General features: G+C 51.2%; 1 protein-coding gene across 1 annotated transcript; it reads right to left on the bottom strand.

Annotated features, from left to right (window-relative positions):
- TAGLN3 (transgelin 3) lies at window positions 1–14,745 on the bottom strand. The gene is made up of 4 exons (XM_004761467.3): window positions 14,418–14,745; window positions 13,097–13,271; window positions 1,979–2,081; window positions 1–491 (listed from the first exon to the last, which is right to left on the bottom strand). Exons 1-4 carry the CDS (start codon window positions 14,595–14,597, stop codon window positions 350–352), a joined length of 600 nt encoding a protein of 199 aa, XP_004761524.2. The 5' UTR covers window positions 14,598–14,745; the 3' UTR covers window positions 1–349.
- Between the last annotated feature and the right edge of the window lie 783 nt (window positions 14,746–15,528).

Here is a 15,528-nt window from a genome sequence, read left to right as displayed (position 1 = left end):
GTTTACGTTTGAAGCCACAAGACTAATTTGTTTATTAGGTGTGTTCTAGTAAGTTGAGGAGGGGGCATTTTTTGGCAAATAAATAAATAAATAAATAATCAGACAAAAGGTGACTTTGGGGCCAAGGAGGAGCTCAGGAAGAGGAGGCGGAGTCTTTGCATAGTTCTACATGAACGCAAGGTGGCAGCAGTGGGCAACGCGGGTTTGCAGCTGAAATGCGGCACTTGCAAAAACCTGGAACAGGAGGCTTCGAGAAAGAGAAGGTCAGAAGGTGACTAACTACTTCTTTATCACAGAGACTGTGGTGTGGAACATTCGTCCTCTCTCCTGGGAGGCTGGAGGCGGCATCTTACATGATCTGCCTGGGCATCCCGTAGCCGGTCATGCCTGCCTGGGAGGCTCCCTTGTTGCTGCCCATCTGCAGGCCAATTACGTTCTGTCCCTGGCGAAGCTGCTCCTCTGAAAATCCTCTCCGATTCTGCTGAGCTTTCCTGGGCAGAGGAAGTGAGGGGAATCAGGTCATTCTGACAGTCTTCAAACCCTTTCCAGGATATGCAGTTACAATGGCCCGGGGTTGGGGGGGGGCGGGGTGGTGGTGGTGGTGTTGTCGTCACTGGCTAGAACACAAGATCACCAAATAGAATAGTAAGCCTTGTACTGAGCTACAGTACTGATAGCAACTATGCTCCTACTCTGGGCTATGCTCCTACCCTGGGCTATGGTCCTACCCTGGGCTATGGACCTACCCTGGGCTATGGTCCTACCCTGGCTATGGTCCTACCCTGGCTATGCTCCTACCCTGGGCTATGCTCCTACCCTGGCTGTGGTCCTATCATGAGCTACGTGCCTACTCCAGGTACGCTGCATGATACATGAGCTCTCTATTCCTTAGAACCCAGATGATCTTTTAGAATTTGCATGAAAGAATTAGGGGTACCTCCTTGAAGACTTCACTCTCAGATAACTTTCCTGTCACCCACTCTATCACAGTTACCTCAAGCCCTTGTGCAAATTACCAACAGCCCTTCTTACAAAGCAGGTCATTAATCCCAATCCACCTTTCCCTGTGTCGGTCCAAGTATTCATGCTCCCGTTTTAGAGCCACAGGATCTAGGAGTCAAGGAGGAAATGCTTCGTACTCTTCACCAGAGGTCAGCAAGCTTCAGTAAAGAGCCAGATAGTAGGTAATTTTGGTTTTGTGGGTCATACAAACCATGGTATGTCACTAACAAAGTGGGGACTAAAACCAGAGTTTCCACTGGCCAGTATCTAGGAGGTTTTTGGACCAGATTCATTTAAACTTGTACTTTTTTATAACTGTCTAGAAGAAGAAGGAGGGAGTAGGGAAATGAAGGATCAGTTATCTTCTACAAAGTGCTCTTTTGCCCTCATCACGCACTGAGCTACTGGGTTGAGCTTATGTTCGCTTGCTTCCCCCCACCCCTGAAAATAGCAACAACAGCCGCAAAATAAATCCTTTACTGACATGACCACATAAGACATTATCCAGACCAGGCCGCCCTTGAAAGTGAAAGTGACCATTATCAATAAGCTCACTGGGACAACAGGCACAAACCAGGACACATTCTCCCTTCATCGAGAGCAAGAATAAATGATAGATAATAGATAAATAGATAAATGAGTTGACTTGGGGCTTCTTAGATCATAATAAAACCAAGTTCAGAGCTCTGAGAAAAGCCAGCCAGTCCTACTCGGCCTCTTGAGAAAGAGCATGGCCCAAGCCCGAGGGTCCCAATATCTAGCAGGAAACACTCAACCAAGTCTGCCCTGGGTGGGCTGTTGGCCTCATGGCAGCATGGGTCTTTCCTCACTCTCAGGAATCAGCTGGGGGACCAGGAGTGCTTGCCCCTAAGGACTTTATGTCTTAACAATCTCTGAGGCTTCAGATGCTCTCTCTGGTAGGATCTTCCTCTGCTGGGGATCAGCGGGGTACAAAGAGGCAGGAAGTGATACTCACCTGTGAAACCAGGATGGCTCTCCCCGATAACAGCCATCATCCTTAGTGACCGCGACACTGCCGAGAGCCATCAGGGTCCTCTGCACGGCTGCCATGTCCTTCCCTGCAAGCCAACAGAGAAATGAAGGCCAAGCCTGTGTCAGGGCTGAGGAATCTGGAAGGATGGGGCTGGCCCTCTAGAAAGGAAGTTCTGAAGGAGGCTGTCGGCAATCCCCATCCCAGGGAGGGGGACAGCAAACCCTTCTCCAAGCCCCGACGATAACTGTAGCAGAACTTCCCAGGAGGGATCAAAAAATCACCTTCCTACTCTCTGTGTGACCTGCCCAGTTTCTCATCCTTTCACAGTTGCCATATGAGTAAAACATTCCAAACTCCTCTCTGTTCAGACACAGGGAGGTCCCTGCCCTAGGCAGAGGCCCTCGCCTCTGTGGGTTCTAGAGGCTGTGGCAAGGGGAAAGCCTGTGGCTAGGCTTGCAAGCTGGTCCAAAGAAGAAGATTTTCCTCAGGACTGAAAGGGGCTGCGGGGAGGAAACTAGAAAGAAGTTGTTTTGGATGACTTAAATGCGCCAAACCCCACGTGGCTCCTCTCTTTCACCTTCTCTGGGTTAACCGGGTCTAAAGTCACCCACGTGCCTCCCATGGAGGACTCACTTGGTTCGGGCTGGAGACGCGCACGCGAAGGAAAGCCAAGCAACACAGAAAGCGCTCGATGTGACACAACCGAGAGGCCCTTTACTTTGTGCAGCCTGGAAGGACCTCAACGGAGATGATACATAGCTGGCTTGTGGGGCGTGTGTGTGTGTGTGTGAGAGAGAGAGAGAGAGAGAGAGAGATGTGTGTGTGTGTGTTGTCCCCCTTCACACAGTGGGAGAAGGAATACAGTTATCTGAGGAGCCCAGCGGCCCTGAACCCACAGAGAAGGCCACTGGCCCTATAAGTCCGCCTGTTCCTCCCGTCTTTCCACCTTTCCTCCCTTCCAGCTGACTGCCAGGCCCTGGACTGGGAAAGATGCTACCGTGCGGTCAGTGCCAACTGAGAACCAGATCTGTGGAGTGTGGAGAGCAAAGCTTAAGGCACAGGGTTAGTTAGAAAGGAGAGCAGCCTTCAGCAGGGCAGGTAGGGGGGGCGGGTCAAGCTATGAAAGCTTGTGATTTCTCTCTCTCCCTCTGTCAAATAAATAAAATCCCTTTTAAAAAATTTTTTTTTTTTTAAATTTGACACAGAGAGAGAGAGATCCCAAGTAGGCAGAGAGGCAGACAGAGAGGGGGGAGGAAGTAGGCTCTCTGCCTAGCAGAGAGCCTGATGCGGGACTCAATTCCAGGACCCTGAGATTATGACCTGAGCTGAAGGCAGAGGCTTAACCCACTGAACCACCAAATAACTAAAATCTTTAAAAGAAAAGAAAGAAAGAAATACTAGAAGGCCCTCCTTGGGAGCCCCTGGGGGGGCTCAGTTTGTGAAGCCTTTGATGTTCAGTCTCGGCTCAGGTCGAGATCTCAGGCTCCATGCAAGCAGCGAGTCTGCTTGAGATCCACTCCCTCTGCTCTCTCCTCCATTCATGCACTCACCCCCTCTCACTCTCAAATAAATAAATCTTTAAAAAAAAAAAAAAAAAAAGGCCCACTTTGCACTGAGTGAACCATCTGTGGTCTTTCCAGCCGGGCTGCTGCAGCTCGGTCACCAGGGAATACAGAATTACAGGGGAGAGGCAGACAGAGAGCAAGACCGGAGTAAAACTCTCATGAAACAAACCATTAAGGCCCACAGAGGAGGCTCCATTCAGGATGTGCATCTATTCCACGAGGAGAGACAGCAGATCCTCCTTCCCTCGCTTTTCTTCTCCACCCCATTAACCACAGGGCGATTTCCGGGATTCTGAGGCCGGGGCGGTTGGCAGACAGCTGCCGGAGGCAGAGCTGTCAGAGGAGAGTCCCCGGGTGCAAGGAGCGGCTGGAGGTGGGGGTGGGGAGGTGAGGTCAGAGCATGTGGCAGCAGATGGGCGGAGGAGGGCACGGGGAACAGTGAGACATGAGAGCAAGCCCGGAGGTGGTTATGAGAGTGACTTCTCTCCACAGATAAAAAGCTTTTCTCTAGTCATCACTGTGTAATGCGATCCTTTTTTTTGACTAGAGCTGTAGTGATAATATTCTGAAGCATCACTCTGGAAAGAGATAGGGAGAGGGTCTGCTTTTTAAATAGCGAGCCAGTGAAGCGAGCCTAGAACAATGATTAAACACAGGGAGATTCAGGAAGGTTAGTTCCTGAAGCACTTAGCTCGGCTCTGTACAAGGAGCACACAGGATGTCTGTTCCTGCTGGATGGAAAGAGCAGGTCTGCTGGGCCCTGGCGCTGGGGCACTGTGCAGCCTGACACCCAGCAAGTCAGCCACAGATACGACCCCGCGGCCACGGGCACAGCCGCGAGCGGTGTTAGTCCACACACCCAGCCCCCTTCCCGAGTCACTAGCTGGTGTGCATACCGCATGGACCCAGGCAGGAAAGAGGGAAAAATGTTGGGGGCAACGGTAAGACATCCAGTAGCCCACCCCCCCTCACCCTGGAGAGTGGCAGAGGGAGCAACGACATGAATGGGGCAGAAGAAGCTAGAGAAGGAGTTCTGCATTTGACAGGGACACGCTGGAGAAGTTTTTCTTTTTCTTTCTTTCTTTCTTTTTTTAGTTTGACAGAGATTACAAGTAGGCAGAGAGGCAGGCAGAGAAGGAGAGGGGGAGGCAGACTCCCCACTGAACAGAGAGTCCGATGCGGGGCTCAATCCCAGGACCCTGAGATCATGACCTGAGTCGAAGGCAGAGGTTTTAACCCACTGAGCCACCCAGGTGCCCTGGAGAAGTTTTTCTCAAGAAAGTTCCCAAAGAGAGAGATTTGCTATAAATTATTATACATGACATCAACCCAATGGAATGGATATTATTGCCTCCGGCGTAGGGATGGGAAACCTAATTCAGGGAGGTTAGTGAACATGCCCAGTCACTCAGCAAGTAAACCAGAGCCTGACTCTGGCTCAGGTGTCAGAATGCAAAGTCCGCAAACAGTCCACCAGGCCACCATCTCCCATGGGTCCCCATCACAGGCTGGTTGGGGTGCCACGTTCCTCGGTGATCAGAGATGATCTGAAGGGGTGGCAGTGGCTGCTTCAGTGCCAAGGCTAGAGGGAATGCACAGGGGGACAAAACTGGGTCACAGTCCTTGGTCCCTATTAGCGCAAGGGTACCGACCCTTGGTAAAGTCTTTCAGTGTTTTTGTCTGGAACAATTTCTCCAGGTCTCAACTCAAATAAGGTTATAGCAAGAGGAAGAGTTGGCGGGGGTAGAGTCCCCCATCAGCGTGCCAGTCAAGTTCCTCATTGCCAAGATTCTAAGTAACACTATGAACAGAAATCTGCCTCTCTACCTTGTCTAGCTGGCTTTTCTGACGTGTCTGGTTGGCTTTCTAACAGACATTCCTTATGAGAAGCTCCAGCATTCTCGGATTGGTGGAATGGCCTGAGGGTCTTTTTCTAGCCTCCTGTCTCTTATCAGTTCAGAATTCCAGATCCCATGCTGCTGGAGAGAAGGGGCCATTTGCAAAGACTTTCTGTAACTTGGGGTCACATACTCAATGTCTTAGAGGAACAACGAGGTCAAGGAACATCTGTGAATCTTGTCACCACCTGCCTAGAACATGACACTTCAGGAGTTTTTCCAAGCCTCTTGGACTACTTATGAGATGCTGTAGGGGAGATCTCCTCAAAAATATGAATTTTGACATCACTCCCCTGAGAGATGGGAAATTCGGCAGGCATGGGGTGGAAGCTCTGGAATTTCATATTTTTAATCATCTCCCTAGGCAGTGTATACCATCGGGTAAGTTTGAGAAACATGATGACTCTCAAACTAGACTGTTCTTAACAGTTCAGATTCTAGAACGATCTCCTGGGATGATTCTGATATAGCCATATGGATAGGCAACCCTGCCCTGGCACTTTGGTTTTCCTTTTTTTTTTTTTTAAGATATTATTTTTTATTTATTTGACAGAGAGAGAGAGAGAGAGATCACAAGTAGGCAGAGTGAGAGGGGAAGCAGGCTCCCTGCTGAGCAGAGACCCTGATGCGGGACTCGATCCCAGGACCCTGAGATCATGACCTGAGCTGAAGGCAGAGGCTTAACCCACTGAGCCACCCAGGCGCCCTAGTTTTCCGGTTTTTAAAAAACATTGTCATGTCTGGCACATGGTAAGTTACTATGTAACATTCCTTAAGCAATAACTCCTCCTTCAGGGCCATCTTCCACAAAATCAAATGGTAAAGTCAATAATTATAAGGGCTCTGATCGAAGTCGGGAGCCAGCTCAGAATCCTGGCACCACGCAATCTCTTTGCTCCCTGAGAGCTACCAAAGATATTTGGCAAGACAACTTAAAAACCACTGCTGAAGGCTTTTCTTCCAAGAAAAAAAAGAACGGTCTTAAAAGTGCTGGGGATTTTCTAGATGCTGAGTCCTTGGTGGTGACCTAAAAATGAGACCACTGGTCATTAAAAGGGGAAGTGACACAGGGAGTAGGAGGCACCAGGTCCACGAACATCTCAGCGTTTTTTTTTTGTTTGTTTGTTTAAAGATTTTTATCTATTTATTTGATAGACAGAGAGAGATCACAAGTAGGCAGAAGGCAGGCAGAGAGAGAGGGGGAAGCAGGCTCCCCGCTGAGCAGAGAGCCCGATGTGGGGCTCGATCCCAGGACCCTGAGATCATGACCTGAGCTGAAGGTAAAGGCTTAAACCACTGAGCCACCCAGGCGCCCCACATCTCAGCGTTTTGATCTGGCAACGAGGACTCTTCTAGCCTCCTCTTGTGGGAGGGGCTGATATGAGAGCTGGAATTGTGGAAAATGAGACAGTGGTGCAGCACAGTAGCCTCCCTCATCTCAGCTGGCCAGCCTCTCCTCAGAGAGTCTCCACATCTGGGTGTGCCCTTTCTCCTGCCTTATCACAAAATGTGTTTCCCCAGGTGTGGTCTTGCCCTCCTGACTATGAAATGATCTGGCAACGAGGACTCTTCTAGCCTCCTCTTGTGGGAGGGGCTGATATGAGAGCTGGAATTGTGGAAAATGAGACAGTGGTGCAGCACAGTAGCCTCCCTCATCTCAGCTGGCCAGCCTCTCCTCAGAGAGTCTCCACATCTGGGTGTGCCCTTTCTCCTGCCTTATCACAAAATGTGTTTCCCCAGGTGTGGTCTTGCCCTCCTGACTATGAAATGATAACCTCTGAGGGCCAGGGCCAAGGGTGCTGTATTGTCAGGTCCCTGCCCACCCCCAACTGGGATTTTTTTTTTTTTTAACCCAGTGTGGGGCTTGAACTCGAGACCCTGAGATAAAGACCTAAGCTGAGATCAAGACCTGAGCTGAGATCAAGAGTTGGATGCTGGGGCACCTGGGTAGCTCAGTGGTTAAACCCTCTGCCTTCAGCTCAGGTCATGATCTCAGGGTCCTAGGATCAAGTCCCACATCGGGCTCAAGCCTGCTTCCCCCTCTCTCTCTCAGCCTGCCTCTCTGCCGATTTGTGATCTTTATCTGTCAAATAAATAAATAAAATCTTAAAAAAAAAAAAAAAAGAGTTGGATGCTTAACTGAACCACCCAGGCATCCCATCATCAGTGATACTTAAACAAGGATTTTTTCTCTCTTGAATTTTGTTTATTACTTTCATGATATCTTATGTATGTCTTTGGGAAGAAAAATAATTGGAAGGGTGAAAGAGAAATAAAAATGACCAGAGAAAGGTCATTTGGATGGATGAAATCAGATTGGACATTCTACTTTCAATACTGAAAGATTTTTTTACAGTTTATAGTCCAAACTCTTTACTTCAGAGCTACTTCCATTTTTTTTTCTTTTCTTTTATTTTTTTTTTTATTTTTAATTTTGTTATTCCTGGAATCTTTGTTATTCCTGAAATACTGACCTTTTTCATCTTTCTGGAGCCATTTCTTATTTCCCTGAGTAATAACTTAGGCATGACCCCAGTTCTCTACTCAAGGTAGAGGTCAAAGGAGAAATGTCAGAGAACAGAATGGGCCTGCTCTGTGAGTTTTATACATTTTTGTTGCTTGCCTTCCTGGGGACACCCTGTCAGGCGGTGGTTCTCAAAGTGGGGTTCCCAGGCCAGCAGAAATAGCATCACCTATGAATTGGTATGAAATCCAAATTCCTGGGTCTTACCCCAGATTTAATGCCTCAGAAATTCTGGGGCTGTGTTTTCCTAAGCCTGCCAGGTGATTCTGATGGGCCCCGGAGGCTGGGAACCACTGCTGAAGGAAAACCCTGCCAAACAGGATCACGAGCGGCGCTTGTGGGAGCGGCGCTGGCGGCTGTTCCGACGGAAAAGGAAGCTGCTTGCAACAGGCATGTGGGATGACTCGGGTCACTACAGGTACCTCATAAGATCCCAAAATGTCTCTCAAGTTTGGTGAAATCTCATAGCTCTTGCTGTGAAGGAATGACACACACAGCAGCACCTCCCCGGGGAGTATATGTGGACATTCCAGGCAGTCCTACCCCCAATATACACCACACTCCTCCCTAACTCCTTGTCAGCATGGAAGGGGAACAGGGAGCCAGGGCAGAACCACACATCCAGGACCCTTGTCAGTAGGACAGCTGAGAAAAGTCATCAGACTGCATTGATCTTTGAGTCTTGCCTGCTCGGGCATTCTAGAATTCTCCCTGCCTAAGGCTTGCTCACCCTGTGGTGATGCCAAGAAACCAAAAGGTTAGTTGCTAGTGGGCTTGTAATAGGGGAAGGAAGCCAACATGTATTGGGTGTCTTTTAGCCAGGCATTGTGCTAGGCATTTTACACATTTAGTCCTTACAAGAAGACACTAGACCTACTTACAGAGAAGGAAACTGAGACTCTCAGAAGCGAAGCACTTAAACAAGTTGACAAAGCTGGGATGTAGAAGTAGTTTCAACCCATCTGCCTGACTCCAAACCCATGCTCTTTCCACAAAGATCTCTGCGGTCTTGGGGCACCTGGGTGGCTCAGTGGGTTAAAGCCTCTGCCTTCGGCTCAGGTCATGATCCCAGGGTCCTGGGATTGAGCCCCGCATTGGGCTCTCTGCTTAGCAAGGAGCCTGCTTTCCTCTCTCTCTCTGCCTGCCTCTCTGCCTACTTGTGATCTCTGTCTGTCAAATAAATAAATAAAATCTTTAAAAAAAAAAAAAAAGATCTCTGGGGTCTGGAATTGGCAAAGCCACATACTGCATGGAAAGACATCAGGAGAGTAATGACCACGAGATGGAAAAAAGACAAAAAGGAGACGTGCAAAGCCAGCTCCTCCGTGATGGAGAATGGCCGATGCAGTGAAGACACCACCGATGACAGAGAGAAAATGTCATCCAGGCAACCCCACCAAGCTTCTGCCTGAAACCATTCCCGAACCATCTGTTCCAAGACAGAACATGCGCCTTTCTAGCCTTGCTCCTCCCGCCCTCATTGTCCATTTCTCCTACAAAAGAACAGGCCAATGACAACAGTATTTTCTTTCTTTTTTTTTTAAGTTTTTTTTTTTTTTTTTTTTTTTTTTTTTTTTAATTTGACAGAGAGATCACCAGTAGGCAGAGAGGCAGGCAGAGAGAGGGAAGCAGCCTCCCCGCTGAGCAGAGAGCCTGATGCGGGACTCGATCCCATGACCCTGGGATCATGACCTGAGCCGAAGGCAGAGGCTTTAACCCACTGAGCCACCCAGGCACCCTGACAACAGTCATTTTCACACTGCCACCATACATTATGTTCAACGATCACCAGCCACTATGCTAAGTACTTTATAATGCATCACCCCATTCCATACTCATGTCAACCCTGTGAAATAGACACTATTACCCCATTTTACAGCTGAGAAAGTCGAAGCTTGGAAAAGTTCACTGAGAGGTGGTGGAGTTGAGATGTGAATGAGGCAGTCTAATTTCTGACTCAGAAATCTGTATTCTACCAGCTTCCAGGGTAAGTTTCCTTTGAGTCTTTCTGACCAGCACATTCCCTAGCTCTCACATGTTCTCTCTCATTCTCTCTCTGTCTCTGTCTCTCTCACACACCTCCTTTTCCTGCTCCTCCCTTTTCTCCTTCTCACTTTCCCTCCACAGGAAAACACTGACGTTGCTCTCCTGAGTCATGGGCAGCTAAGACACCCCTTCCGGGTGCCCGTGGCAAATCCGGAACCTGCCAGGCATTGACCTTCCATCATCCAAGAGAACGACTTCTCCCGTCCTCTAAGCGGCCCTCAGCCCTCGCTTCTTCCCCAGCCCTGAAAGGGATGGCTCACCCCCAGCTTCCTCCCAGGGGAACCTTAGTAGCTTTGTCTCTAATATCCCTGTGCTTGGGTTGTTTTCTGGGCCATTCAGCCTTGGGGTCCTTTTCAAAGCCCTGAACCTTTTATTCTGGTAGCTCCCAAGTCCATTTCAAACATTCGACTGTGCCTCTAAAAGGGGTTCCAGGACAATGGGTCCATCTGGGGCCCCTGCCTCTCTAAAAAACAGAACCCCAAATGAGAAGGCACTTGGCAAGCCTGGGCTCCTGCGGCTTTATTCATCTACAACATCAGAGCCCATGGAGTCACTGGGTGGCCAAGTGCAACAGACGGGGAGCAGGAGGCAGAGGAGGAAAAGAAGTCCCCTGGTGAAGAGCGCTGGACTGGCGGCAGCCACAGCCACCACAGCCACAGGGCATGGAATCAGGGGTGAATAGCAATAAACTGAAAACCACCAGGAGAATGCTGGGAAAATGTGGCAGGGAGCTAAGCAAACGGCTAATTCAATAGCTGTATATATAAACATGCACACCCTCGTAGGCACGCAGACATATGCCAGCCCTCCGGTTGCTCCTGCCCAAACATGAGCCACAGCAGGCCCAGGCAGAAAGGACCCAGTCTCATCCCTCGGTCCACTCTGCTGACCGACGAGTCTCACCCTGGCTTTTCTCGAGGCAGCTCTGCCCCTCCCTTCTCTGCCCAGAGCCACCTGCCTTGCCACCCCTCGCCCAATGGTACAGTAACCAGCCCTGGCCAGAGCCTCTGTCAGTGATCCTGAACATCCCCTATAATGCTTAGGACTCTTCCTGAACCTCAGTCCTCAGTGCCCCATGGAGGGGGCTGCCAGAGGCCATTTGGACACCCCTAAGCATCCACTTTCCTTTGTCAGCCATGCCTACCTACATACCAGCTACATACCAGATCAGCTACAACACCTCAGAGGGAGTCCCCTTCTTTGGCTCTTGAGGTCCATACATTTTCCCCCCAGGGATGAGACCCCTGAGTGTCTGCCTCATCTCCTGTTTTCTAGCAGCATTAACCTGGCCTGGAGGCCGCCTGTCCACTACCCTACCTTCGGCTGCCACAGTCAGTCTCCCTCTTGCTTCTCGGCCTCCCTTTCCCTTCAGAAGTATGAACATACAGGGCTGGGGCCGGCAGTGTAGACCGCCCCCTGCTTTTGTACTCAGGGATCCAGTGCTCCCTCGAACCTTCTCTTCACTGCCAGCCCCTCCTGGAGGTAAAGTTTCCCTGCGTGGTCTTGGATAAATGTGCAAAGGCAAGCAAGACAGCCTCAGTCACGTAAAGACAGTGACGCACACTTGGGGTCCCCGTCTCCCACAGACCTCCCACTTTCTTCCTCTTCCTACATACTTTCTGTACCTGGGGGGCTCACTCTTCTATTCACAAGAACTGCCTAGTGCGGGGGCTCCATCCTTCTGTCCCACAGACCCCTGACTCCACCTGCTCATGTCCATCTTCCTCAATCACTGCTGGGACTCAACAACCTGCTCCTGGTGCAGGTGAAGGAGACAGAGACGGTCAGAGCATGGCATGGCTTGCGGGTTGAGGCCCTATCCTCCCAGCACCAGAGAGACCAGCTTTGAGTCCCTGCTCTGCTGCTAGTTCCTGGCCATATGGTGGAACAAGTAATTACAGGCAAGCTTCAGCATCGTCTTCTAGGAAATGGGAAAATTAACAACACCCCATAGAATTGTAGGAGGACTGATTGGCAATACACAGTAAAGGCCTTGCACCTGCTTCCTGCATGGGAATCTGTCCACAGGCACCACTATCTTTATTGCTGGGAAAATCATCCTCATTTTGATCTAAAGAGCAGAAACCAAGCCTCACCTGTGACATCCATGAGGACGTGGAGGTGAGCATTCCCAAAGTCCCACTCCAGTCCCAAAGGACCGGATATCTGAGTTCCTCCATAATGGCAAACACAGGTAACCTGATGGGGGTCTTGGGATTCTAATAACTGGATTGTGAAAGAGACAGGAAATACCACTGCACTGGGTGTCCTATGGGTAGAACCACTGATAACACCTAGGGCCAGCGAGCACAAGGCTCTGTACCTCCAGAGCCTGGCTGGCTTCGCATGGGACAGTTGCACGGAGGGGCACACACATTTGGGCTCAAGGGGGACACGAGGCCCTATAACCATGGGTCTCAAATTCTCAGACACTGTCTCCAGTCACAACATTTTCCCTGATAACGGTGGTTGGTTAAATATGTCCAGAAATGGGATTTGATTTTTATTCCTCATAAGACTCCTTCAGTCAAGTCACAAATGTGAAAGAAAGAATCATGTGTCATACTTCCTGAGCAGAATATATATCTGGAAGGTGAGTCCCGAAGCCCTCTGTAAAAGGTCGGGGTGCTCTTGCTTTCTCAGACTGAATGACACAACTGCGCCTGGTGGCTTTGTCTGGAAGCCTGCCGCTGGTGAGTCAGAAGCATGCTTACCACCCCCCTTCTCTTCCAGGAGCTACCATTTGTTCTGCAAGAGTACGTTGTGGGAGGGGTCACAGGAACAAACGGCATCCATGTCACCATTTTAGCCCTAGTTTGCTGAGGTCCCTGCCATGTCCTCCGGGTGTGTATTCCCTCAGAGGAGGGGACTCTTTTCAATAGATCATCACAAAGCGGTAGGCTAACAGTGCCCCTGGGTCCCCAAAGTGAATAACCCCACCCCCCCATGCTCCCAGCCACAGGGGCACACACAGGCCTAGGGAAGAACACTGGGAGCAGGTTTCACAAAGAGAAGGACAAAGTAGAGGGGGAGGGGGGGCAATCCCAAAGGCCCAAGGGCTGTTTACCTTCCCACAGATCCACCGTCTGAAAAATGTCCGTGGTCCTGACGCCATAGATCTCTGCAGCTTTTAGGAACTGGGAGATTTGCTCCATCTGCTTAAAAGCCATCTTTGACTCAGAGATCTTGGGAATGGGCTCCTGTCCTGGTGGGTATAGACTGTTTATCAGCTTGCACAGGACCTGAAAGGAGAAAGGAGAGACAAAATCAGGGTTTCCTTTTGTACATATCCCATCACCAACGCAAGTGAATCCAGGCCCTACAGGGCGCAGCTTAGAGGTTTGGGCTGGAGCAAGTCTTGCACCCTAGGAAGGCACTGGCTCAGGGCTGGGTGGCTGAGTTCCCACGCCAAATCCCAAAGACCCAGGCGGCCTCACTCCCTGAGCTGCTCCAGACTCTAGCAGGTCCTGCAGCCTAGGAATCCCCTTCCCTCCTCGCTCCTCCCCTCCTTCCTCTGGAGGAGGGAAAGAATGTTTACAAAATAGGGAAAAATGTGTGGTGATGAGACCGTGATTGCAGACTTTCAAGGGAGGGAGGGGAGGTCAAATAATAAAATCTAATACTATGTCTTCTATCAAAAGGCAGATCAGAATCAGGCTTCAATAATTCATCCTGTATGTGCCAACGATGTATAAAATAACCGAACCGGGTACCATCCTCCTAGTTACCCCTAACCCAAGTCCTGGGCAACCCGGCAGAAGCGGGGAGCAGCTGTTACGTAACAGTAAATCACAGCCTGCAGGGAAAAGCGGGGCTTGTGGGAATCAGCACTCCCCAGCCCCCAAACACACCAGAGCCTCTGATCAGAAAAGCAGTTTTCAAATAAGGATTCCCTTCAGTCTCTTGAGAACCCATGCATTCAACAGACATTCGGGGCTCCCAGAGCAGCAGGGCTCCCAGGCAGAAGGAAGGATGGGAAGGTGTTTAGTCTCCCTGACCCCTTCCTTTGTTGTACTTTGTAACTAACCCATTTCCTGGGCGGGGAGGAGAAATAACCCTCCAAGAGCTGAGGGACCGAAAAGCTGGAGACAGGGAAGGGAAATCCTTATCTCTAGTCCCACTGGAAAAAGCAAAAAGGCTTCTAATTTGGCAACAACTCCAAAGGAAGCTGCCCTGTATCCGGTGGGCGCAGAATCCTCTAAGCCAGCTAGGGGAACTGTGCGGGAGCCCGGCTCCTCAACCCTGAGGAATAAAGGCATGCCCGTACCCACCCCGGGAGACCAGAGATTGGCAGCCGCAGCCCCTCCCGCAGCCTCGCCTGGGAAGAGAAAGCCCTGGAGGGCTATCCCAGCCCACTGCCCCGGCAAGCCAGACCGCTGCGGCCTTACCGTCCCGTCCATTAACCATTGCTGAAAATGGGCCCGGCCGGGGGGCGGGTGCTCTATGTCCTCGGCGCACTGCAGGATGATCCAGTCCACCAGCTTGTTCTCCAGGTCCGCGTCGTACTTCTGCTCGATCTTCTCCTGCACCTCTCGGCTTAAGCCGTAGCTCGGGCCCCGGTTAGCCATCTCTGGAAGACAAGAGAGGACACGCGCGGCATCCACACAATAGCAGCGGCGGCCCCGGGCTCCCTGCGAGCGGGGCTGGGACGCGCGGGGCTGGGCGGTCTGGCCCAGCGGCAGCGGGAGCGGGCAGAAAAGCCGGGCGGGGTTTAAATCGAGGAGCCAATGAAGCCGCTGGGGTTTCACCTACCGACGCGAAAGAACAGCGCAGCCACGCGCCGGTGACTCTAGAATAAAGCCCCTGCTGGTCCAGGGGCGCCGGAACGCCCCTGTCGGTCCCGCCTATCGATGGGACGAGATGAGATGAGATGATGCGCTCGGACTCACAGTCGAGGCCGAGCCCCCCACCCCCGCCGGCAGCCGCGGGGTGGGGGTCAGGGGGAGCGCTGGGTGGTGGTCGTGACTCCCCCTCTCCAGAAGCGCTTTGCAGAGACCCTGGGATGGGAGAGCGCAGGTCATTAACAGGCAGGAAGGCAGCCCGCCTGGACGTTCAGCGTCTGCTGCTGCGTGGCGCCTGGAAGAAGGGGGCACTGATTCGATTTTCTCCTGGCTGAGGAGGGTCAGGCCCGGGCCGTTGCTAAGAGCCGGGCAAAAAGCCCCGGCCCTCTCCTGTGTCACTCAAGCCCGCCCGCCTCCCTCCCGCTGAGAGACGCACAATTCTTTCCCCTCCTCTGGGGGAGACGGGCCGATTGTCTACACCCGACCAGCACACAGCTGCGGGGGGCCTGGGGCCTGGGGGAGGGTCCATTTTGTCAGCTGTCCATCTGTCGGGATTGCCAAACCACTTTCCCTGTGCCCTGAGGTAACAGTTGTCGCTGGACCGGAGGGAGGGGCGGAGAGCCGCAACCATTCACTTGTGAAGCTGCCAGCCAGATTCCATCCAGAAACTTCCATCCTTGTGCGAAACTGTGGTGTCTCAGTTTGACTTATCCAAAGA

Source organism: Mustela putorius, unplaced genomic scaffold, assembly GCF_011764305.1.
Source record: "Mustela putorius furo isolate JIRA1106 unplaced genomic scaffold, ASM1176430v1.1 tig00003834_pilon_pilon_pilon, whole genome shotgun sequence".
Lineage (NCBI taxonomy): Eukaryota > Metazoa > Chordata > Mammalia > Carnivora > Mustelidae > Mustela > Mustela putorius.
Note: the sequence above shows the minus strand (reverse complement) of the source record. Positions and strands in the feature narration are given on the sequence as shown.